A 26,674-nucleotide genomic window follows, 5' to 3' on the forward strand; every position below is an offset into this window, starting at 1 on the left:
TGACTGTCAAATGTTGTAACTAATTAATAATGGCGATTCTAAAGCTGACTTTTCGTCCAACAAAAAAACACTCAACACCTGGCAACAACTGTGACCGCCGACCGCGTGAAACATCAAGGGCCGTTCCGACCTCCTCCAGCCAAGTCTAGCCGCGCGGCGCGTGCACTACGCCGCGTGTACCTTGTGGCTGCACGCGCTCCTCTACATCGAACATTACAAAGCGCCGCTAGACTTGGCTGCTTTGGGTGGGAACGAACCATTTCAAAGCAGAGACAAATATTAATGGTGCAAGATCTGCAAATGGGTCCCAGCATATCTATGGGTCCCAGACAGTGTTCAGTTCAACCAGTCAGACGGATGTATGATATCAATTTATCCATTCATGATTCGGCCATTCATTAGTTCCTTTTACTTTGAGCAACTTAGCTAATAAAATAAATACATAAATAAGAGAGTATGCATGAAGTCTGTGCTTGAAGGAAGGATTGGGAAGAACATACTAATAATTTAGTAGTATGAGGAAGATGCTGTTAGTAAATAATGCAGTAAAACTGAAGGTAGGAGGAAACACGTGATACAATAAACAATTTAAATTTAGAAATCTCATTAGATTATAGTAATGATTATACATTACATAACAGTCAGTATAGGCTATTATTATGCAGAGTGAATAACTAGTTAATTCAGAAAGCTTATAACATGTGTTTAATGCTCCTCAGTTCATATATGGTTAAAAGTGCAATTTAAAAAATGGGATCAAACCATAACCTGCTTTTCAAAGTACCCCTACTCAAGTTTCAACACTTTGATGAACATTGTTACTCAGCTGAAAGAGTTGTACCCTTCCTGCTGACTTGTCGTACAGAACTTGTAAGTCGCTTTGGATAAAAGCGTCAGCTAAATGACTAAATGTAAATATAATAATTGTATTTAAATAAACTCGGAGTGGCGGAACCATCTAATACTAGGAAAGGGATGATGTTTGGGGACGGAGCAATATGGCGGCGGAAGCAGAAGACAAACAAAACTACTTTGTACGAGATATTGAGAAAAACGATGGATGTATTTTGAAGATTAAGCAGTGCTACAAGGGAGACGTTGGGTGTGTGGTTTGGGATGCAGCAATCGTGCTCGCAAAATATTTAGAAACCAAACAGTTTTTTGATCCTTCATCAGAAGTGAACACATGGGCTCACAGGGATGTTTTGGAGCTAGGCGCTGGTACAGGTGTGGTTGGTCTCATGGCAGCAACATTGGGGTGAGGACTGATCATTGGCCTTTGATTGACATTTAACTATAAAACGTTAGTTTACCATGTTCAGAACCTAGACATCTAGAAACAGGCAATCTTGGCTGGCCCAGGTTAGCTAGCTACCTAGCTGCTTGTAAGGTGTCTAGCATGTGATTGATTGATTGATTGATTGATTGATTGATTGAAAATTGTATTAACAGATTGCAGAATGGGTACAGTACAGCTCAATACATACAATTGTTAAGGGGATGCAGACCAGAGAAAGACTTTCGTCTTTACATCAGGGTCCCCCTGTAAATGTCCTAACACAACCCCCTCCAATGTACAGTAAATGACCAAGTATGGTCTTGTCAATATTCCAATGTACAGTTTTGCTTCTATACATTTGCATCTATACATTTATGACATACCAGATTTGCAAATACAGTACTGTTTGTGATACGAAAAGAGTCCAGAAAAGAGAGTATATACATTTGACATAGAAACTGTACATTGGAGGAGGTTGGGGGGGGGGGGAGGTTGGGTAGGAGGAGTGGGTGGGGGACACTGTACAACTGAACAAGCAAAACTGTACATTGGAATATTGACAAGACCATACTTGGTCATTTACTGTACATTGGGGGGGGGGGTTGAACATCAGCTGTCCAAGGTGGTATTCATATTTATGTCATTGTAATTAAATAGGTAACAGAGATAACGGATGGCTTGATGTGAGTTGGATAATGTTAAGTTAGTTGGGTAGCTAGTAAACAGCATCACAAACCCATCACATTACCAGTATTCAGAGGTTAGCTATAAGAATGGCTTGTCTACCTGAGTTTTTGTTTACAGTCAGCTATATGGCAGTTGGACAATTGTCATTTACTCCATATAGCTAGTACAAGGTAACATAACATTGTAACCGTCTTTTATATTTCACAGTGCTCGCGTCACTGTGACAGACTTGGAGGATTTGCAGAGCCTCCTGAAAGTGAATATCCAAGAAAACCAGGGACTTGTCAGTAATGGATCCATAACTGCCAAGGTATTGAAATGGTTTGTATTTAATATGTTTTCCTACTTAATCCATTGCTTTTGATTACAGTCAAATGTATTGTCAATAAATTGTGGCAATGTTGTAGCTAATGTACTAGTGTGTTAACTTATGTTGAGTAATTTTTTTCTAAATGGCGGTGACGATTTGTGAAATACACAACTTCATTTAAGATCATAATTTTATTAGATTAATTTCCCGCATTGATGGCTACGCTGCTGTTAGACTATTCTCTAACACACCAAACATATGTACTTCTGCTAAATGTAGCATAGCACTCACATCTGAAAATAAATACTAGACTCTGGTAAGTAGAGGTTCTCCTCAGTAATGCACCTTTTAAACATTTAAAGCTGCCATGCCAACTGATGATTTTATTTTACTTAAAATTGTACACATTTCAATTTGATTATGCCAGAATTATTGTTACCGCACTATCTCAAAATCATCACAAGACATTTCCCAAATGCTAAATGTTTCTTCCTAATATTTTCTTTAAAGGGGTGAAGAGGTGTCAGAGTTCCTGCCACCTCCACAGTATGTCCTGATGGCAGACTGCATCTATTATGAACAGGTGTTGTACCTATTATTCTATGTACACATTTAGGCCATGTTTAGACGGGAACGCTCGCTGGTGAAACCGGCAAAATATTTCTTCGAATGTGCCTTTTGTTTATACGGCAACGGCGTTTTTGCGGGGAGAATCCGCAAAAAAGTGAGACCACCTTCCTGGGTGGAAATCCTAGAAACGATAAACCTTCGCCCTCTCATCTGAACAGTCAAACCGCATAAAACTATGACGAAAGGGTTCTCAAGGCTCTCGTCGCGTACTGCTTACATCACAGGCATGCGCCAGTAGCCTAGAAGCGTAAACAAAGCATGTCTGATTCTATCCATGGCGATCACCTGAAGGCTACATTGGCAGTACTTTTAAATACACAAGAATCTGTCCCGCAGCTATCACAACTATTAGTGACTGGAGCCACTGTCTGTGAGTGACTCTGCTTTGGTCCAATCACATTCCCCCACCCACAGTCTGCGAATCAGAGGCAGAGTAGGGCGGGTCTTCACAGCACGTCATGTGACATATGCGCCAATCGTGTGACAGCGGGGCTCCGTCGTCTCGAGTCGTTACAGCCTCGTCTGCACGCAGAATTCCATCCCAAAACACTAGTCTAAACGCAACATTAAAAGTGAGACCGCAAGACGACTTTTGCGGTTTCTGTTCAGACTCTCTCCGTCTAAACATGGCCTTAATCAGAACAAGGCTTTTACCTTTTCTGTATGACCATTAACGGCATCAGCATCTTGTTAAAGGAACACACCAACATTATGGGAAATTTGCTTACCATCTTCAAGAAGATGGATACCAATTTCATTTAATTCATCCATTTATCCTAAGCTAGGCTAGCATACAGCGGATAGCTTTCTACTGAATACACAGAGAGGAAATAGGTATATATCCTCTTGTCTGACGCTGGAGAAGATGGTAAGTGCATTTCCCATAGTGTTGTCATGTTCCTTTAAAACAGTACAGACTATGGGGGTTTTCAGTGTGATTTATCCACTTTTATAGTCTATTGTACCACTGGTGGAAACCTTGAAACTGCTGGCTGGACCAGAGACTTGCATCATCTGCTGCTATGAGCAACGCACCGTGGGTGTCAACCCCAAGGTGGAGAGACAGTTCTTTGAGGTGAGATTGTTAACTGTTCTTCAGATATCAGTGTGCGCTAGTAAACAAACGGTATGGAGTTGAGATTTGATGCATTTAGAACCAGCAGTTTTCTTTCTCTCCAGTGGACTTATCTCAAGCCTGTCCTCTTTTCTTGATCCTCCAATCACAACTGTCGCTTCCAGAGAGTTGTAATTGGAGGATCAAGAAAAGAGGGCAAGGCTAGCTATAGGTAAATTAGCAATGCACAGATACTGATACTGATGTTGGCCTGATGATACCTGATGGTATATACCTTTTCTAACTTGACAACATACACATTCTAAATAGACCCCCTTGTATTTTCTGTTGCAATGTTTGTTAACACAGTTGATGCTGATGGGAAATAAATGGCCGGGGACCAAAGCTGTTCCCCTAGCAATGGAATAGCAATAGAATATTTCTGAAAAGATCTATTAGGAGAAAGATATTAAATGTCTCTTAATGAAGAACATTTATTATAACTCAATAATTTCTCTATAATTGCCCCAAGCTAATGGTCCAAGTCTAAACTAATGGATCAGATTGGTACATGGTGTCTGTCCATACTTAAAGCTTAGTGCTCAGAATCTGTATCAATGGAAAAGTGGTATCCGATAATACTTAAAGGACCATACCAGTCTTTTTGACATGTGGGTTCCGAGTCTTGCCTTGATACACAATTCAAGGTGCCCTTCTTCTTTCATACTCTTTTACCGTTACTGAAAAATGTTTTTCTGCAGAGTTCACCACTTCCATTGGCTTCTGGTGTATCTCAACATGGTGTCTTAAACATCACACGGGGTTCGCACAAGGTCCTTGAGGTGCTTAACACTTTAATCGCCATGGGTTAAATTCATAATTTACCATCCCTCGCCAGCTCTATTTGTCTATGGAGAAGTTCCCCTTCTTTGCAGGGCTATAACTTTTTAAATTATATTGCTACATTGCCATTATTATGGCCCATTCAATGTCCTATATGTATTGTTCAGTAGCAACGTTAAACTTTTTCATTCACATATTCATACTAAAATATGGTCTAAAGTATAAGTATGTTTTTATCGTTTTCTGCAGCTTTCTTCAGAACGTGATTTATAGCCCTAAATGCATTATATTGATGATCAAATACAGTTTGGTAGGAATCTGTGCGAGATGAAAAATGTCAACTGGACGTACTTCTAGAATGATCTACGTATGATCTGATGACCGGATGGGCGGGGGATCGTTTATAATTCCGTGGGCAGCGTTAGATGATTCATCCAGAATGGGTCATATGTTCATCATAGCAGTTTATATGGAATACGTTAGAAAATAACGCTGAATCTTACCGTATGTTCCTCGCGCCGTTGGACGATCAGCGTGGAGTAGACCGTTTTCGATTATGGGATGTTGATCCTGATGAACCATTTCCAGGTTGTATAATACTATATACGTCCAAATAACGTTGTTTATTGAGTTAGGGCGAGCGATTGATCATCCAGTGTGTTGAGATGGAGTCCGGCTACCGATCGCGAGTGCCCGGAGCACATATGGATGAGCACTTCCTGTTTGGCGCGCCCCTCCCTCTTGGCCGATCTGCCGATCGGCCACCAGATGGCGCTCTCGAACCGTTAGACAGTTGAGTGGAGCTCACCAGTACATCTCAGGGCTCCGGAAAGGAAATATGATTTCGATGACAGATTTTTTAAATATTGACATCAAAGACAAGTTACGGCGTCTTCGGCAGAATGAGCATGGCTAGGAATGACGTCTTAACTCGTCCCCGGCGATCATAGTGTTAAAGTGCTTGATTCTTTTTACAAAAAAAAGTCAAAGCCTGGAATTCCTTGAAAACAGCCAATTTTTTAACAAGGTGCTTAAAAAGTCCTTGAAATTAAAATCAACCTTCGCATTGAATGTTTTGTTCATCCATGATCACATTATGACAAAATGTTTCTGAATCAAGAAAATAAGAAATCAAATTTTTTTGTTCTGTTTTAATAAATCTGACAAGTAGGGCGGCTAGGTGGTGCAGTGGGCAAGGCACTCACCACCAATGCAGGAGACGCTGGGTTCAAGCCCATCTCTCCGCATTGCTATCAGCTTGGCTGGTCGTTCATACTAATACAATTGGCAGTATTAGGGGGTGGGAAGCTGATGGGTGGGGATCGGACGTTGTGGACAGCGACTCCTACAGGTCGGTTGGTGCGCCTGTGCAGCAGAATCAGGAAGCGACGGGGGCGGCGTGCCCTCCAAACGCAGACCCCCGACGCTAAGAGATCGCGCTGTGCAGGTGAAAAGATACGACTGCTGCTTCCTCGAGTACCGGAGGGGACACGTGATGTAAGGCTTAGTCCACATTGCAGCCGGCTTGTGGGAGGCATGGCCTAACAGCGTTCGAGACAGGGGAGGGTAGAATTGGACGATACGAGAAAAAAAATTGGGATGGGAGAAAAATAGAAAATGGGAGAAAAAGTTGATAAAAAAAAAATCTGACAAGTCGCCGTCTTGCGCACTACAACTGCTTTTCCTCATTTCTTCATGTGTGGTGCTTTAGCTTGCTCTAGCTGGCAAGCAGGCCAAGAAGATGCTTAAAAGACAGCATTTAAAAGTGAATTGTATCCTTCGAGTGGCATCCTTGAAAATAAAAAATAGTGCTTGGAAAAGTATTTAACAGTCCTTGAATTTCATTTTGCAATGTCTGTGGGAACTGGAAAAAGTCACCATTTGACAAAAATTCCACGTTAACAAGTTTTGCCATTGTGATAGAATACGGTATGGGAAGAATTCCTCCTTTTTCTTATTAGACACCGTATGAAGAGCAACTTTTCAGGAAAATAAATGCACCTCAGCCATTGGCACAGCATTTTAGCCAGATATGATGACCTTCATGGGTTTATGTGGCGTTTAAGACACATTTTCAGATACAATGGAAGCCTATGTATGGCAGTGGTGAATCGGCAGAAAATAAACGTCAACATTTCTTCAGTAATGTATTAAACATTATGAAAAAAGAAGGGCGCCTTGACTTTTGTATCAAAGGCAAGAATGACTTGGAACCTACATCATGTCAAAAAGACAAGTGTGAATCCCTTCTGGATCAGTGGAAAGGTGCCTCCAAGTCTTCAGTGAATTACTCTTCTGTGTGTTCTTTCTTTCTTCAGTTGTTGCAACAACACTTCAAATGTGAGGCGGTTCCTTTGGACAAACAAGACCCGGAGTTCAGCAGTCCAGATATTCGCATCCTTCATATGCGACGAAAAGTCTGAGTGTGTGTGTGTGTGTATTTGTGTGTATGTGCATGCGCACTCAAGGGAGGGATCAGATTTATCTTGTGTTCACCTCATTCACCACATGAGAACAAGATTCTATGAAAACGCAGTTCTATGAGCCTGTGACGGACTGTCTATTAATAATGTGTATTACATTTTATAAAAAAATACAGATGACCAGAAATCATGCACATCCTTGAACCGAATACATATTTTATATCATAAGAAATCACTGACAATTATTTTCAGTTGTCTCATGATCATTGCTAAGAATATTAAAGGAGCACTTCACCTAAAAAATTAAAATTGCATATCAATTACTCACCCTGTGGTACCTTGAATTCATGATGATTTTTTCTTCTTGGTTGTCTCCACGGTGAACGTAGAAAAGAATGGTAAAAATACTTAATACATTTAAATTAATGGAGATTGTTTTAACAGCAAAACGTGTGCAGTATAATCCAAGTCTCGTTTATCCAGTCGTATGCTCAGTACTTCACAAACGCATGCATTTTCATTAAAACATTGCTAACGAAAACATTTCCGATTCAATGCTGCCTTCAAATGAAACTCGGGAGGTTGATTGAAGTAGTGACAATGGGCAATGCATCTTGAAGCCACTGAGGCTCACAACTTTCCACATACAATGTTGTGAATACCACAACAGTGAGTCGTTCATATGGAGTCTTCTCGAGAACACGGAAAACACGAGTTCCATTTGAAGGCAGCACTTAACCGGAAAGGTTTTTGTTAGCAAAGTTTTAGAGAAAATGCACGTTTGTGAAGTACTGAGCATACGACTGGATAAATGAGACTTGGATTATACTGAGAGTTTGTAAACTGATGTTTTGATATAGTTGTTCTGTTGTTAAACCAAATCTCCATTAACTTCAATTCATCAAGTATTTCTGCTTTTTTAAATTTTTTATTCTACATTCAACATGAAGACATGCGAGAAGACAAATAAATCTTCATGAATTCAAGGCATCATGGGGTGACTAATTGATATACAAATTATAGTGTTTGGGTGAAGTGCTCCTTTAAGCTGGTGGTGTCTTTTTTGCCTTTATTGAAGCAGAATTATTGTAAAGAAGATGGATCGATTAAACAACACGGCCTGATGCACAGCCAAGGCTTCCCTATCGTTTTCCTCTCCATGCAAAGCACTGAGCAGTTCATTAAGCACGTGTGAGAGTCCCAGTACATGTAAATTAACTGCATGGCGCGATGAGCATGGAACTAACTGCTTCTCGGCTCCTGTGCACTGCACCGCTCGCTCAGTTGTGCGTGATTAGATATACAGGAGATTAGTAGCTCAGGCTGATATTGTTACCTGGTAGAAGGGAATTGTTCAAACCATGTCATCTCCTGTGATCTGCTTCCAGGATTAGCACCCAGTACCTGGCATATGTCACTACCAGATGGGTTCACACACACACACGCACACACAGTGACACTGACACGGATCCTCTGTTCTCCCGTTTTTTTTACTTGCATGGAAATAAATACAGCCATTTCGTTTTTCGGCACTAGAGGGCAACAGACGTTCAGTGTCCCAAAAAGCAGAGTGAGTTGCAACAAGAGCTCATATCTGTAGAACCATGTAATGATACTGTAATGAGCCCCTAGTAATGAGAGTGCCTACTTATGTCAGAATGTAATGCAATATTATTGTAATTTCTGGATACACCTGTAACTACAGCAATTACTGATTGCGAGGAAAGGCCAGAAATGTTAAGCGCTATCTAAAATAAAGTGTCACCAAATATCACCATGCCAGCCATACCATGATTATTTTTGTTTATGGTTTTCAACACTGTAGCCGATGTAGCACATGCCAGCTCTTCTGAACGGTGCTGCCCTCCATGCAAGGGGAATTCCACCCCAAGCCCCAGATTAGTTGGAAGATTATGGCCCTTTTTCAAGCATAAACCATGAAGCACGCCCCTTACTCCCACAGGCATGCAGTGGGCCCCCTCGCAGCCTTTCATGCTGCTCTCTGTTTACATAGCGGGCTGTAGTGCCGTGAGCAGGGCAGCCTCCCAACGCTTTCTCTTTAATGGCAGGGGGGGGGCAAATGAAAATGATCATGCTGAGGTTGACGGGGGGGGGGGGGGGGGGTGTTTATTAACATTGGAGGTATGAGTTGAACACTCCAATAGATCACTTTGTAGACGAGTACAATAGCAATCTGATTTGATTAATTATGTAATAACGCTGATGCTGAGTAGGTTTTCACTAAATGTTTAGGCAAGCATAGCACTTGACAGGGATTCTAAAGAGGGCTGGAGCTAATTACCTGCTTGGATCTGCTTAAAAGGACCATCTGTGATGACATAATGCCTCCGACTCATTAGCATTCCTGAGTTTGGCCATTTGTTGGTGAAAGATATGATATCATTAAACACTACATGTCTTATTAGGTTTCTTGTAAATACTAGTATGACCCTTGAGCTTTTTGTGTGTTGAGTATGTTAACTACTCGGATGCTCTTACATGTTGGGGGGAAAACTCCAGAGTACTGTATGTTTATTCTAAAAGGGAGAGCAATGTAATTAAATGTATGTGTGTGAAAGAGGGATGTATTTAAGTTGAGTTGTGGTCCCACCCCCCGAATCCCCCAAGGCTTTGGCTCACGATATGACCTGGAAGTCCCTATCGCAACAGGAAAAGGTGGTGGGGAGGGATGTAAATACTCCTCAGTGAGATGAATTGCCATTTTGTTTGCAGACGCTATAAATAACCGCAACATCATTTGAGATAATTACTCCCAGAAGCCCTCTTTTGTCCTCTCACTATCACTATAGTGCAACGGGACTCACGCCTTATTCCGTTCTCCCTGGCCAGGATATCTTTAGCCTAATGACTTTGACACAGAGCTGGTTTTGTGTCCCTGCCCCCCTGAGTGGTTGAAACGGGACCACAGGTACGGCAGCTCCTCTACAAAGCATCGGCATTTCACTGTTTCTCTGTTGATCCCCACTTACAGTTGGTCTTAGTTCAGAGATCTATCCCCCCCCCCCCCCCCCCCCGCAGGTGAGCTATGGTGTGGTTACCGTATCTTGTTATAGTTGGTTAATTAGGCTAACACTACTGGGGAATAGAGGAAGTCTCGCAGTAAATGAGGACAGCGCGTGATGAAGCTCTGGTGTCTCTGGCTTGTGATCATGTGCACATTATTCTGTATAGGCCCGTGTCTTGTCAGATCTGATGAGCATAAACATTCATTACTGAACATATGGAGTATGCTGCATGCATTAAGACATAATGGGGCTATTTTCTGCCAACAGATGGTGCTATTAGTGGAAACAACGCTCTCACCTGTGTGATAAGGCTGCAATAATGTACAAATAAATGGTTATTAAAGTTATTTATTTAAATTCTTATAAACGGCAGCATAGCCTAACATCTTTGTAATAACAATTACGTGGACATTGGCGATTGTGATTGTCCTCTTTTGTGTGAGTGGGCCTAGTTATTGGCATCTTATCTATTCACCCACAGCTAGTCTTTGTCCAGTGCTCAGTAGGTGTACAGGATCATTCGACCTATGCATCGAAGCAAAGCATCGAACACCTGCATGAATGACACATGTCCGCATTCCTTTCCTTAGTCCCTCCAAAATAATGTGGTAACACTAACGTGGAAGAGTGGCACAGCACCACCCAAGCCAGATGGGTGATGGAGAGAGAGAGAGCCTGTGTGCTGTGCCTCTACTCTGCCGCATCACGGCCAAGTGACACAGAGGAGCCTTTGTGACATCATCACCACCATCACGCTGCCAGGAGACAGGAGACACTGCTCCAGAAAAGAAGACCCATTTTCACGCCTCAACTATTAGGCAGAAGCTCAAGAATAGACATCAAACTGGGGTGATTAAAAATAGACAAGGTAGTGTAAAGGTGTCACTCTTCTGATCTTGTAAAAGTGCCGCCTGCACTCATTCACACAACAAAGTGCGACTGGTAAACTGGCCTACCAAAAGAAAGGTGTGACATCAGACCCTGTGTTCTAAATAGAGCATGTGACTAAAAGTGATGTTACTCAGCGTTCTGGTCCCCGTCTTCCAATAATGAGATAAAACGATGTTGAGGATTTGCAGCACTATTTTCCACGGCGTTGAGAGCAGAAGTGGTACAATTTACACTCCTGTCTCTACGTGTGTACGTTGCAGCCTGTAGTGGAACGCAATTGGAATATCATCCAACTCTGCAGAATGAGTGGTACAGTGCCAGTGGAGCAAACCACAACAGCCACAACGTTGACCCCCCCTCCCCGCTGCAGGGAAACAGGAGGGGGGTGACAGGGTGCTGTTAGGACAGCTGTGGTGCAGCTGAGCGAGGACATGAATCCAGTACCATGAGAATATTGTGTACACTTGCCTCGTTCATTTGTTCCCCTTTAATGCATTGCTACCAATACTATTGAGTTCCCTGGCGTGTCTACATCCGTTGTGTTGGCGAGGTCATCATGAAACACTGCGTCTCATAACGTGGATATATACATACAGAATACTATTGATTCAAACATCGGAGCTATTAAAATGAAGACGTCTTTTATAGATTAAATACGTGAAGTGCCAAAGGGTGTGGACATGCTGGATGCCTCTGACTGGTGTTCTGGCGCTCTAGTGAAGTGCTGGTGTATTTGTCATCAATAAGGCATGCGTCTGCCTACACCCATGGAAGACATGGGAATGGGAGGGACTGAAGTGTGAGTGTGTTGTATTGTGTTGAGTCATTATCTCTCGGTAGTTGGAGACTGGGTTGTGTGTGTGTGTAAGCAGCAACAGCGCCTGACTGACTTGGTACGGATCTGAGGTTCCTCCAGGCACGGCCTGTTGTCTGATGTGGATGTCACTCCAAACAGTGCCTCCGCTGTAATTATACGGATCTTGTCAGACACCCACAGACGCAGTCAGTCATGGTGTGCGACAGTGTGGTGGGGAGCTGCTCTGCTGAAGGAAGCCTTTGAGTTGGCCTTGCTGGATATCCATCATCCTGTCACTGATGGATGCCAATAAGTGAAAATGTCTTTGGCCAAGAGAGAGAGAGAGAGGGGGGGGGGGGGGGGGGGTGAAATGTCGCTGGCAGGTGGAAACCAGTAAGCCAGTAGTATCTGTTTGCACTACAATACACCTTGATATGTAAAATCACCTTTCAATGCTGCCATTGCAAAAACTGATACTGACAAAGTGTCCTGTTTTCATAACGTCCATGTTTATGTCCTCTGTTTTTATTCTTGTTATAAATTTGTATTTTATTTTAGTATTCCCATCTACCATTATTGGTACTGTGATTGAATTAAACTTTTCCCATTATTATTATTATGAAACTGTACTTGACATGGGTAGGGTGGGGTTTCCTGGGGCCCTCGGCCGCCGTGGCCTGGGCGGTCTGTCGCCGGGCCGGGGGGACACCGGGCTTGGGGTCGCGGGGGGTCGCGGGGCCATTGAGGCGTGGGGCTTTGGCCTTCTGCTGGCCTGGGCTTGGGGTTCTCGTGGGGCGGGGACCTGGGGGTCGGGTAGGGGCTCTGGGTGCTCGGCTCCGCGCATGGTGGACCAGAATATGGGGGTGCTCTGTTTCTCGGGGAGGAGGGCGGGAGGGAGGGGTCTCTCTTATGGGGGTCAGAGCGGCTGAGCTTTGCCCGGTGGGGTCTTGTGTGTTGCGGGGTCGGTGTGCGTGGAGTGGGGCTCTCTGTGACATGGGAGGTAGCGGGCTTGGCTCGGTGGGGGGGAGTCTCGGTCCCTCCCCTCTACTGGGCCTGGCCCAATTAATTCAAGGGACCCGTGCCGCTGGGGGCCCGGCTCCGCACGCATCGGCCTGGGATATAGGGGAGTTCTACGGGCTTAACTCGGGAGGGGGGGGGGGGGGGAGTCATCGTTTCTGCGGTTTGGCCCGGGAGAGTGGGGTCTTGTATGTTGTGGGGTCGTTGGTGACATGGGAGGTAGCGGGCTTGGCTCGGTGGGGGAGGGAGTACCTTCCCTCTCTCCTCTACTGAGCCTGGCCCAATTAAATTCAGGGGACCTGTGTCGCTGAGTGCTCGCCCCCGCGTGGGACGGACCTGGGATGTGGGGGAGCCCTATTTCTGGGGGTGGATGGTGGGAGGGGGGGGTCCCTCTTATGGGGGTCTGGGAGGCTGAAGGCAGCCATATTCAAGGGGCCCATGTTAGTGCATTGTTATGTTATGGATGTCATTGTAAGTATTGTTTGTCTATAAATGTTAATAAAAATTTAAGTAAAAAAAAAAGAAACTGTACTTGACTTGAAGAAGTCTCTCTCTCTCTCTCCCTCTCTCATACATTGCTACATTGTCATGCAGTGAACACACACATGCGAGATGGGCGACACAGGAACACACACGTACTGTAGGGCTGGGCGATTCTTGCTAAAATGTGAATCACGATTTTTCTCTCTAAGAATTGAGATCACGATTCTCTCACGATTCTTATTTTTTCAATAAAATCATTTAAAAGGTAAAGAAATCGGGACCAATCCAAGTGCTCCTGTCCGTCTTCGTCAGGGACATGACAGTGTTAGCGATCTGTTCTGCATGTTTTTCCGGTTTATCTCTTTTGGGGGGGGGGGGGGGGAGTGGGAAACCCTTGCGAGCACGGGGAGAACATGCAACCTCCACACAGAAACACTGATTATGTTTTTTTTTTCTTTTTTTTGTATCTCTCTTCCTCCGACACGTGCGGCGACAGCCAGTGGCTCTCTTCTCACCTGGCAGCGAGGGCTCTCATTGGTGAAGTGTAACGCTGCCTGTGTGAAGTGTAACGCTGCCTGTGTGAAGTGTAACGCTGCCTGTGTGAAGTGTAACGCTGCCTTCCTCAAGTCCTGCCTCCGCTGAGCACTGGGCGCCCAGACCCGACCTGTAGGCGTCGCTGTCCACAACGCCAGATTCCCACCCATGGCTTCCCTCCCCCTAACCCAGCCAAACGAGTTAGTATAGCGATCAGCCCAAGCCAAGGCAATGCTGACTCCGGGAGTCGAGATTGCAGTCTCTTGCATTGGTGACGAGCGCAATCTCCGCTACGCCACCTGACCGCTACACTGATTATGTTTTAGCTTACTTTTTATAGAGGACAGAACACTAGAGAAAGCAGAAATTAGACTTGTGTATTTGCCGAACATGCAAAAATAGGGGAGGAGAGCTATAGAAGGAATATTAAAATTAGGTTATGGTGAGGTGTGTATGGAACAATAGACAAAACCAAAAGAGTGCAGTTTGGAGAGGTTGCTCTTTGTCTGACCGAACCCTTGACAAATATATAGAGCAAATAAAAGGCCCCCTGACTAATTCATAGCACCGAAAGTGGAAGTGCAGCAATCATAAACCCTCCACACGAGTTCCATTTTGCGTCAGCAAATGTATCCCATAATACCACCGTTCCCTCTAGTCTAGAGCCAACAGACTCTCCTAGAGTTCACAAGCAGCCAGCATCATCTTCAGTGCCGGGTCCAAGACTGTAACAATAGCCCACGTCTCGAGGCACGATGGGAGAGTCTCAGCGATGATCCGCTCCACTCCCCTGTTGTCTGCAGCTGGTCAAACACTGCATATGAGGCCCAGGCAGGGACAAATAGAAAATCAGCTTTTTTCTTTTTGTTTCACACTTTCACACAGCTGTGATAGACATACTGCAATACTCCAGAGGAGCCGCGAGGACAAACTTCAGACGTTCACATAATGGGATATAAATAGAAGCCCCAGGGTTCCGTGGAGAAGAGTCTCAGAACCGGATGACTGTTCGAATGGAAAAATGACAACTGTGGGGCCAATGCCCAGTAATTCCACAGCGACCAACAAGACTGCAGTTAATGGCACATTTCACGTTGCGGTTTCTACCCGTCAATGTCTGTCAGTCCACTAATGGGCAAAATAGCGTGTTTCAAGTGAACTTCCAACTCTCTAATCATTTAAATATAATGACATCCTCTGCATTCCTGCTCTTGCCTTCGTAGAACATAACCTTGGGCTGCAGATATGAATGGAATGGAATGTGGACCAGCGCCCGGAGAGCACCTAGGACTTTTGAGCCTCAAACGTATTCAGCTGGTCTACAGTCCAGTCTTACTTAGGCCACTACAAAACCCTTCAGACTATTTATTTTTTGTAGATGAGTCAACCCTAAATCTTAAAACTCTAAACTCAAACAGCAAAGAGGGCCAGGTCTGTGTAGACGAGGCCTGTGCATGTTTACAAGGCAGCCAAGGGGTTGCTCATACAACTACAGTAAAAAATAAAATAAAAAAGGTCTCAGGCTCGGCAGGAAACCTAAAAACTAACTTTCAACCACTTCCTGACCGTGCTTTAAACTCGGCTCTGCGTGTGTTCGTTATTGATAGCGAGTGTACCAGCAGGTACTAACAGAGCAGGGATTTCCAGAGGAGAGTGCTTCACTCACCCAAGGGGGGGTAATAGATGTTTTACTGTCCTTGAGGATAAGCAGCTACTGAACAGAGCTTTGTGAAATGTGGTTTAGAGTGGGTATCCCCGCCTACCATTTGGCAGATGTAAAATGATCTCACTTAATAACAGTGTGTTTGTAAGTGTGTCTGTCTGTCTGTACATGTATCATAAACCACACACACACTGATTATCCCCCTGGGTGTGGTCGCTGTAGCAGGGCAACACTGGGCCATCTCCTTGACTATTATTCACCCATTACAGTCACAGTTGCATGTGAAGTGTTACCCTCTCAATTCTGCAGTTGGGAGAGGAGGAACTTCGCACGAGCACCACTCCAAACCTCAGCTCTGTAAACCACGCAGACATAATTTAGGCGAGGTTTGTATGCTTGTCAGGGATACAGCTGCTATACCACTCATCATACTGGGCTGGTTTTTAACTTTCTTAAACATCGGCAAACAGAGGGCAAGGGTGCCTTCTTGGCAGAGAAACAGGTGAAGAGCTCAACCATGCAGTGCCAGTTGCTCACAGATGTGTAGTCTTTTTCGTTTTCTTCCTCTTTTCATGTACTAGGGAAACTCTGCTTCTGGAAAGTGAGGCAATGACTGAGCTACCTCAGTGATACCGAAACCACCACGCCATTCTGGCATAGGCCCCATTAGGCCGTTGCCATAGGAACTGTCCCAACAAACAGGGAGCTTGAGATGAATCTGTCTTAAGACATTCTTCGGCAGACCGGTGAAAGGATGTGCTGTGCCTTATTATGCATAAAGTCATTATTGTCCCACTTTACGAATTATAATGCCCAGAGTCAAGTGCTCTCTCTGCTGGTTTCATGAGATAGGGCAGTGGCTGAGATCCAAGTAGTTGTATACCAGGACTGAGCCTGGGTGAACAATGATGTTATGCCTCCCTTCGCAATAGCAGTCAAATGTGCAGGTAAACCTGTCAGGACACTCCCATAAGCGAGAAAAATGTGACTTTGTTGAAATATCAGTGGAGTTTAGCTAAAGATCAAATGCCATTCTCCCTTCCACAACATGAAATCCATTCATTCCTAACCTTTCCTCTCAGGAAGTCTGAGGAATTCCAGCCAAGCCACAGGGGGAGTGGACAGAGGCAGGGTAGGTCATAAAACGTAGCTTACAGTCTCTGTCCTCACCCTGGGGGCAACGTGTGTCTCCCATCAAGGCTGCGAGGATCATCTGGTTGTGATGAAGTGAGGGCAACCACAGTGTTACAGTCCAATTCAACTGCAATCTCTTTTTTTCAAACTTCGGTTACATTAAATCCAGCGCTCGTGTGGACAGGGCCTGTGTCTAATGGAGGCTCTTGACCAAGCCTCCTCTGAAAGCACGTGTTCACACTCACAGACACCATCTCAAGCTCAGATACTAGCTTGTCCAATAAGAAGTGCAAGAATGCATGTTTGTTTGTTTTTGTGTGTCTGTAGGTTGATCAAATAATTAAATTAAGTGGTATTTCTTTGTTAAAATTAGTGTGAAATAGCTCTACATTCCAACAGCCATCACTGATATGGAGTGTTTGGTCAGTAACATGGGTCTCTCCGTCCCTCTGCTCTAGAGTAAACAGAAAATACATTTCCTGGTATCCCTTCCCTCTTTATCCAATCAGGAGAGAGAACCCTAGATATATATATTATATTTGTATTTACTTATTTCAAGGAATCTTGCCAAGCCAAATTTGCTTACTGCACTGGTAGATTATTTGACTTGTTCCAAGGACACATACCAGAACATGTATTTTGTGTTTACTGCAGAATGGAGGGACTGGGAGACCCACGTTACTGACCAAACACTCCATATCAGTGATGGCTGTCGGGAGTGTAGAGCTATTATTTTAACATGTAGACCACTTATAGAAAATAAAAAAAATACTAACAAGTCTTACCCCTTGTGTCAAGGCTTCAAATCAGTGCTGTATGTGGTTTGTGTCTCAAGCCTCTGTATCATATTTGTGTCTGTGTCACCGGACCTGTGTGGTGGAAACCTGTGTAGTGCTAAAGCAAACATCCTGAGGCCTCGGCAGCAGGAGCACCAGCTATTCCACAGGGTGAATGGCTCCTCGGTTATGTGGACAAATGCCTGCGTGGATGTGGACACGTGCTCTCGGGATAACAGTCTATTTGGCTTCGGATACGACACATCTCTACTTGTCTGTCTGACGTAGGACACAGAGAGAGGGTGTGTGTGTGCGTGCTGGAATCATGCAAAGGCAGTGCACCATAAATTTCAAATTTTCTTACGGCTTACAAATTGCCAGTTTTGATATGCAATGTATCAAATATGGTACAAAGGACACAGCATCTTCCAGTAAGGACAGGAGGAAATACCATCAGATACTATATCTGTTGTATAAAACCAATCTTCTGTTGCCCAAAACACCAGGGTCTGCCCACATCTATCGGCATCAAACCTGTCTTTGTCAGGACTGTAAATGCTCTCTATTGTTCCATCAGCTTTAGTGGGAACTAAGGCTTTCCTCCACTGTGCCTCATTTGTGTCCATCTCTAATGGAGACTTATTACAGGTGAATAGTGGTGTTAGCGTTTTGAAAGTTAATATTTCACACGTACACAAACAAATTTCAATGCCTGTTACTAGTGTGAACCTTTTGACTTGGCTACTGCAATGAAAATGTGACGCAGTCAGTCGTGCTGATTTTGAAGAATACTGTGTTAAGTGGCTTCAACATAGTAGTTTGAGATTCAGGGTCAAGGTGCACATAATGTTCTACTTGTCTTTCAGCCTGTAACAAGCATGTTCACTTGGTTAAAAGGGATTGCCACCCATTTTAAGAATTCACATATGTTCTTCTTGTGCCACAGGACAGTACAGTGAACATTAATTTGTGAACATGCACCACTCTCTCCTAAAGCTAGAAATCAGAAAAAGAGAAGTCTCTAATTGGTGATGTCACTGGGATGTAAAATCTGGGCCTGCTCCATAGATGTTGAATTGGGCTGACTTTAAGAGGCCATACAATGTTTGTAAGAGGCCATACAATGTTTGTATGAGCTCTATCAAAATCTAATTTGGGTGTACGAGCTCACACAAACATGTTATGGCCTCATAGTCAGAGTCCCATTCATTGTCTATGGTGCAGCCCCAGATTCTACACCGCAGTGACATCACCGATTGGAGGGTTTTCTATCTTTAGGAGAGTAGTGCATGTTCACAAATACTGACTGAACTGTCCGAGGGCAGAGGAAGAGCTTAAGTGAATTGGGTAGCATTCCCATTCAATTCTACTGCATGTGCTCTGCACAACTCTCCTCTCCACAGCAGTTTAGAATACAAATCAATAGAGATCCCCAAGGGATGAAGCCCCCCCCCCCCCCCCCCCATCTTGTGCTGCTGCCAAGTATTGACAGTATGGGGTGTTAAAGTCATCCGTCCTTCACCATACAGTAGATGATCACACTGACTCACTACAGACGTGTGTTATACACACACACATGGCTGAGAGGGTGCAAACACTATCCTCCTACCAATAAACTTGTCTCTGAATCTGGTTTCCTTGTAGAAGACAATAATGTGCTGAATCATCATTTGGTCTTCAACCAATAATTCAGATTATGTGAACGGACTTGTGGCGCTTGTACTGCCTCTCATTCAAAAGCAAAGGCAGGAAGCGCCAGTTGACGGCTCAGCATCAACTAAAACATGGCTCTCAACCAAGCAAATAAAAACTTCAGTTAACAGCTGTACTGTATATCTCGGCATTTGTGCCGTGCCCCCCCACCCCCCCGACAAATCATGTGGCTATGCCGTTGTTCCAGATGGACCCGTTTGGCTTCCTGTTTTGGACATTTTCCCTGTTAAATGACAGCAGAGTGCCAGTGAGGCCAGAGACTATGTTTGAGGATTGACATACCACCTTGCTTTTCATCAAGTCAGCATAATAGAACCATAAAGCTAGGATTCAAACGTTGGGAATAAACCAACACAACTTTCTCTTGGCTCTTTGGGCATTCCGTTAACACATTCCTTCCAGAATGACTATAAAATTGTATTGTTCATGGAGGTTATAGCCTCTCAACACACATAAAAAGAAATCTCTCTCCAACCCAATTTGTCCCGATTTAAATAGACTACATAGACAGAGGCCTATTCAACCATGAATCATTACTTTGATACTTCGGGGAAAGGAAAAAATTGACAGATTTAAAATCACTTTTTTTTTTTAATAAGACATTACAATGACATTGTCCTGTACATGGTTCCCCCCAGTCAAAATAGGAGTAAGAGCTGCACCAAAAGGTGTCTTCAACATTTCACCAGTGAGTGGCTCCCTCCGACTACGTGACGGGTCAACTCTGGGTTACTGTACTTCTGTACTCATGCTACAGATATAGGCTATCATATAATGTCCCAATTCTGAGACGCATCAATTGTGGTAGCAGGTTGAGAGCTCAGAGCTGAATGACATTCCTTTTGAGAGATGGAGCCAATTGACTATAGGACTACTGATGTTACCCCTAATTAAAGTTGCATCCCGACAAGCATGGGAAGATACTGGACGCCTATTTTGTTGAATACTTGAGCACAATTAAGGTATCTGCATCAAGACATGGTGCAGAAAGGTCAATGGATTTAACTATATAGCCCCAGATGTGAGGGGTCACCTTTGCTTAGGAGACCCATGGGGGTGGGTGACAAAATATGTCTGAAGTCTTCCCCTCAAATGTCCAGAATGTAATGAAATGTAAGCAATGGTGAAGACGACTCATTTTCTTTCAGTTGTAAATACCATCAAGGAGGAATACTTTTGCATCACAGTTCTGTATTTGAAACAGGTTTTGTAGTCCCTCAGTTAATGTCAGTCTATGTGACATTAAAACAAAAAGAAAACCAAAACAGACCCTTGTTCAATTGCAAATCCAAACCATCTTAGAACCATGAAACAAGCTTTAGTCCCAAATGAAAAAAAGAGGAAAAACTCTAGCTTCATTAGAAAAAAAATATATAAAACAGGATAAAGAAAGAGGCAAAGGCGGTGATCTCTGTGGCTTTAGCATTAGGACAGATTAATTTGATTTTCATGACAAGCGAGCCCCAAAACTAATGAGTGATATAGGCCTGCTAAGGAGTACAAGCAAACTTTTAAGCCAGCAAACCCAGTTTAAGATAAATTAGTTATGGGGTAAACATAGTATTAAAAATAAATGGAAGATAATCAACCTTTTCTTTTACCATACTCATTTGAGAAGTTATTTGTTACTTGCAACAACTTAACTTTATTATAGTTTTGACCTAAAACAGCCATCACTCAATCATTAAGATTTGTAATTTGAGGTTAGCCATGTCAACCCCTCGTAGAGTCCGTCGCCAGTGGTGGCACAGGAGGGTTGAACATACCAATTCCTATCTCTGATGCGGGTCAGCCCGAGTTTCTCTTGGATCTCGTGTGGCTTCATGGCATCCGGAAGGTCTTGCTTATTGGCGAAGATCAAGATGATGGCATCCCTCATTTCTCGGTCATTGATGATGCGGTGAAGTTCCTGCCTCGCCTCATCGATGCGATCTCTGTCCGCGCAATCCACAACGAAAATTAACCCTTGGGTGCCCGTGTAGTAGTGTCGCCACAAAGGACGTATCTTGTCTTGGCCTCCGACATCCCAGACGTTGAATTTGACATTTTTGTAGGTGACAGTCTCGACGTTGAAACCAACGGTGGGAATTGTGGTGACAGACTGTCCAAGTTTCAGTTTGTACAGGATTGTAGTCTTGCCAGCAGCATCAAGTCCAAGCATCAATATTCTCATCTCCTTGTTGCCAAAGATTTTTGAGAGCATTTTCCCCATCTTGGACTCTGTGCATAAATAATCTGTTCCAAATGAGAAAAATGTCGGATGCCTTTCTTCTCTTGAAGGTTGTTTCGGTTTGATTATAAGCTTAGCCGTGAAAGCATGTTTCACTGGCTAGATTATGAAAATGGTAAAAATGCACATTAATGTTTGGTGTAACTTGCACTGTGATGTGGCACTATCAATACTTAAATTGTGTACTATGCAGGAGCATTAAAGGTCAGGAGAATACCATACATGTTAAACGTACCTAGATAGAACATGGCACGAATAAACTATGAACTTCGCAAAGGCTGTTGCAGAAAGTCCATACTGGTGTCCAATTCAATAGGTATTTGCATACAGGAGAGCTGTTGACGTGATTACAATTGGAGTAGGGAAGCGGCGTGTCTGGCCAGAGACCACAGTAGGCCCTACAGAAGCCTGCGGTACTCGTGGATTCCTCTGGGTAGTTGTGTCTCGCGGTCCTCTTCACCGGGAGCGCCCTTGTTCCTTTCAGCACCACCGGCGGAGAAAAGCAATTTTCTGAAGCTATTCCATCAAACGTCGCGCCGGGCAACTCAGTCGTTCTGGGTGGGGGCTCTTCGGGGGGAAAACCCTCAGTGACTCAGCAACACATTTATTCACCCACGAAAGGCCACTTCTTATCCCCCTGAAAAGAGAGATTTGGGAGGAGTGTCAGGGGCATCTCAATTTGGCTAACGCTAACGGTTGCTAAGAAGCTAGCTAACATTAGCCAGGCTGCTAGCTAGCGAGCCAGCATTAGCTACGTAGCTAACGTTAGCTAGCTAGCTATTACAAACTCAAATATGTTGATACTGGTGAAATTAAAACGTTCGTAAGTAAGAACATGTGTCTCCACACTGACACGGGCAATCTCCGAACTGAAATACAAGTCATTTACCTTCAATTTCCCCCCCTCCTCGCTCGGTAATTCCACTCAGTTTTCGTCTTTCTCCTTTCATCCGAGTTGGTCGCAGAGCTGCTCCACCGGAAAGGTGTGGAGCTGCATCACCACCACTTCCTGTCTCCTTCATCCAGCTGCTGCTGCGCGCGCAGCGTTCACAGGACTCTCTGGAGCATCCACGAGGGACTGGAAGTGGAAATGAGTCCAAATAAAATAATATGTCATGAAATAAAAACGGTGTTACTTCAAGTATCTCTGTATTGTTTGGCAAAGAAGTGAACTGTTTCAAAATGCAGTAATTATTCGTGACGCTGTTATTTAGTGCATTCTTCTTGTTTGATTGTAGCTAGATAACTGAGTTATCAAAAACAACGTTACAAATTCCAAACGTAGCGATTTCCTAAAATAATCACAGTGTAGTAGCTATTATGTTGATGCATGGTGATGGCTCATTCCAACGCTGATGGTATCATATGTAAAGGACAATAGCACCACCTTGTGGTTTTATGTATTACACAAGTTTATTTAGGCTAAAGAAACTCGTGTAATACATAAAACCACAAGGTGGTGCTATTGTCCTTGACTTTAGGCCTAGTACCTATTTCCTCTCCACTGTAATGTCAACCTCTTTTATGTATGTCTGTTTTGTCAATCTATTACATTTAGCCATTTTGCGGACGCTTGTATCCAAATATAGTTACAAGTTATATTGTAGAACAAGTCAACAGGAAGGGTACAAGTACAACTCTGGGTGCTAAGGGTTTGATTGATTGATTGAAAACTTTATTAACATATTGCAGAATGGGTACAATACAGTACAGCTCAATACACACAATTGTTAAGGGGATGCAGACCAGAGAAAGACTTTCGTCTTGTTTACATCAGAGTCCCCCATTTTCAATTCATCAGGACATATATGACATACATGACATACAGATAGACAGTACTGCTACATCTATACATTTATGACATACCAGATTTGCAAATACAGTGCTGCTTGTGATACTAAACGAGTCCAGAAAAGAGAGTAGGCCTATATACATTTGACGTAAAAAAAACTGTACATTGGAGGAGGGGGGGGGGGGGGGGGGGCTGTACAGTCAAGTCAAGAGTTTTATTTGTCACGGCATACAAGTATACAATGAAATGCGGGGGGTCTTGCCCGCAACGATTGTGCATAATACAATAATAATAATATAATAAGAATCCAATAGAACGACATTGTGCAATAATACAAGTAATCAAAGTAGGGCATATCGGTATATGTACATGAGTTTTTACAGAGCATGGTAGGACATGCTAGGTCCTGTGATAGTGCAATACACTATTAGCTACGGATGAGGCACTGGGTCTTTATGTACACTGCTGGGTGGGGAACACTGTACAACTGTACAAGCAAAACTGTACATTGGAATATTGACAAAACCATACTTGGTAATTTACTGTACATTGGAGGGGGTTGGGTTAGGACATTTACAGGGGCCAGTTTCGAATTGCAGTCTCCCGTAGGTGTTCTTTGAGAGTGGTTTTGAAAGTGGGTAGTGATTCACATTCCTTTACAGCTTTGGGTAGGGCGTTCCACATTGATGTGGCATAATTGCGAAACTTGTTTAGTCCCTTGTTTGAGACAAATCTGGGTTTAACATAATTTGTGGAGCTCCCTCTGGTGTTGTGATCGTGGTATTCACTGACCTTTGGGAAGTATTTTGACATGTACATGGGTACCTTGGTCGTGTAGTGTATCTTGTAGACCAGGCCCATTGCAAGTTGCTGTACTCTGTCATCTACTCTAAGCCATCCTAGGTTGTCAAAGTGGGCAGGGGTGAGGTGGGTTCTAGGAGTAAGGTCAAGCAGTAGTCTGACCAGTTTGTTTTGAGATGTTTGTAATTTTGTTTTTAGCGCCTTTGAGGTGCTTTGGTACCATGAGGTGCAAGCATAGTCGTAGTACCCTTGAATGAGTGCTCCTGCCAGAGTCTTCAGGGTATTCTTGTTTACCAGAGAGGAGATCCGGTACAAGAATCGAGTTCGTTGGTTGATTTTTTTTTATTACATTGGATGCCATTTTGTCACAGGAAAGATTAGCCTCTAGGATGGAAGTTAACCCAGGTAGGTAATTTCATCTTTCCTTGTGACAATATTGTCACCCACTGTAACTGAGAAGCCATCGGTCTTGTTGAGTTTGTTATTTGAACCGAAGAGAATGGACTCTGTTTTGCCCATGTGTAATGATAGTTTGTTATCAGCGAGCCATATGCAGATTTTGCCTAGTTCCGAGCTGAGGTTTTTTTCAACCTGTAACTTGTTCTTGTCAGAGACCAGCAGGGCTGAGTCGTCCGCAAACAGAAACAAGTTGCAGTCACAAGCTGACGACATGTCATTTGCATAAATTAGGAACAGTAGCGGTCCTAGTATGCTTCCTTGTGGAACACCACAGCTCACTGGGAGGGGGGGGGGGATAGGGTACCGTTTACCTCCACCATCTGTTCCCTCCCATCAAGGTAGGATTGCATCCAGCTCACTGATAGACTATCAAAACCAATTGCTTTTAGCTTGTCAATCAGAATGGAGTGATTGACAGTGTCGAAGGCCTTTTGTAGTTCCAGCATGACCATGCCGCAGTATTTGCGCGCATCCACCTCTTGTTTGATGTGGTCGTTCAAATAGAGAAGGCATGTGTCAGTGGAGTGGGATGTTCTGAAGCCAGATTGGAATTCGTAGATTCGATTTTTTCCCGCAAGGTACTTTTCGACCTGTTCGTAGAATTTTATTTCCATGACTTTCGAGATGGAGGTAAGAATATAAACAGGGCGGTAGTTGCCTGGGTCTAATTTGCTGCCCTTTTTGTGCAGAGGGGTCACCCTTGCAATTTTGAAGTCCTTGGGGACGTGTCCCTGTTTTATGGAGAGGTTTATTATGTGTGTGATGACTGGGGTGATGGCGGCTGCTGAGTCTCTGAGGAATTTGGAGGGGATGTTGTCATGGCCAGTGGCCTTGTTAGGTTGGAGGGCGCTCAGTTTTTTGAGTACCTCATCTGTTGTTACCATTTCCAGCTTGAAGTCGTCTTTGCGGACCCCTAGGTCTTTGTAGTAAGCTACTATGTGTTCTACCCCATAATGCCCTGAGTGGGAGGGTAGTTTGTTTACCAGTGTTGTGGCTATGTTTGTGAAGAAAATGTTTAAGTAATGGGCTACATCCAGCTTGTCTGTGATGAGCGTGTTGTCCGTCTTTATGTTTATGTTTGAGAATCTGGTTTTAAGTTTTTTACTGCAGCCTAGTTGATTATTGAGTAATTTCCAAAGGGTAAGTAAGAGTGTTTACGAGCAATAACACTATACAACAAACATCAAATGCACTCACAACACACACATCCAAACGCACACATTCACTTTAAACAAACAACACATTGCAGCACCCATTCTCCACATTTTAGAACACCTAAAGACACTTTATATTTATTGGTATTGGATTTGCAATGCACCCCATACCTTTGTAGACCTTACTGTAAATTGTACCTAAATTGTACCTCATCCCATTTCTGCTTTGCACTATATAGTATTGTATATTAGTACATTGCACATAGTATATTGTATGGTAACTCAGTTACTTCTATTCTGCATCAAACATTGTACATATGTCTATACTGAACACTGTGAGCTCTATTTTTACTTCTATTTTACATGGTATACTATTTTATTTCATAAAATAACAGAAAGCGTAGCAGATAGAAGCATTTTGTATAAAAGTATTCTGTACTTCTGTATGAAGTTAAGTATGACGTTTTTACATGCATCAAAGTACATTTACCATAGTTTCTGCTAAATATCCTGCAATATGTATTCAGGTGACAATGATATAAATACAAATACACTGTATTTGTAATACACTGTTTAGAACAATACTATTTGCAAATATTATGGCTGAATTACTAGTGTGTAACACGTTAGAGTTGAAATTCATGCATGAAAGATGCTAAACCTTTTTTACCAAGTAGTCATTTGAGATCATCTACCCCTCTTTTAGCTAGACCTGGTCCCAATTGACAGCAACAACAATCACCTTAAAATACACATTTTCTGAACATTACATTTGAGGTGGAGCAAACTATATTGAATGGGTTTTTCGGGGGTAAAAAAGATGGAAGGTATTGATGGCCTACAGTTTCAAAGTTTTTGAAAGTCCTTTACAGACATAGCTAACATAGAAGGTCTAGCTATCACATGAAGGCCTTTTCCCCATACTCTGTGCTATTTTCAGTGGTACTGTGACATAAAAATAGGTTTGATGTTATGTTGG

General features: G+C 43.3%; 2 protein-coding genes across 3 annotated transcripts; one reads left to right on the plus strand and one right to left on the minus strand.

The window, feature by feature from the left end:
- Positions 1-998: 998 nt before the first annotated feature.
- On the plus strand, positions 999-9,202 carry vcpkmt (valosin containing protein lysine (K) methyltransferase; the record flags this gene model as incomplete). Of its 2 annotated transcripts, XM_084310166.1 has the most annotated exons (5): positions 999-1,258; positions 2,174-2,287; positions 2,787-2,859; positions 3,862-3,981; positions 7,122-9,202. In XM_084310166.1, the coding sequence occupies 5 exons, from the start codon at positions 999-1,001 to the stop codon at positions 7,224-7,226; spliced, it is 672 nt and encodes a 223-aa protein (XP_084166292.1). In that variant the 3' UTR covers positions 7,227-9,202. The 2 variants fall into 2 exon arrangements, with proteins under 2 accessions (XP_084166292.1, XP_084166293.1); XM_084310167.1 differs by lacking the exon at positions 3,862-3,981.
- A 10,634-nt stretch (positions 9,203-19,836) lies between these two features.
- arf6b (ADP-ribosylation factor 6b) lies at positions 19,837-22,505 on the minus strand. Its single transcript, XM_084311612.1, has 2 exons — positions 22,379-22,505; positions 19,837-22,126 (listed from the first exon to the last, which is right to left on the minus strand). Exon 2 carries the CDS (start codon positions 21,469-21,471, stop codon positions 20,944-20,946), a length of 528 nt encoding a protein of 175 aa, XP_084167738.1. The 5' UTR covers positions 21,472-22,126; positions 22,379-22,505; the 3' UTR covers positions 19,837-20,943.
- Between the last annotated feature and the right edge of the window lie 4,169 nt (positions 22,506-26,674).

Source organism: Notolepis coatsorum, assembly GCF_963971535.1.
Source record: "Notolepis coatsorum genome assembly, chromosome: 3".
Classification (NCBI taxonomy): domain Eukaryota; kingdom Metazoa; phylum Chordata; class Actinopteri; order Aulopiformes; family Paralepididae; genus Notolepis; species Notolepis coatsorum.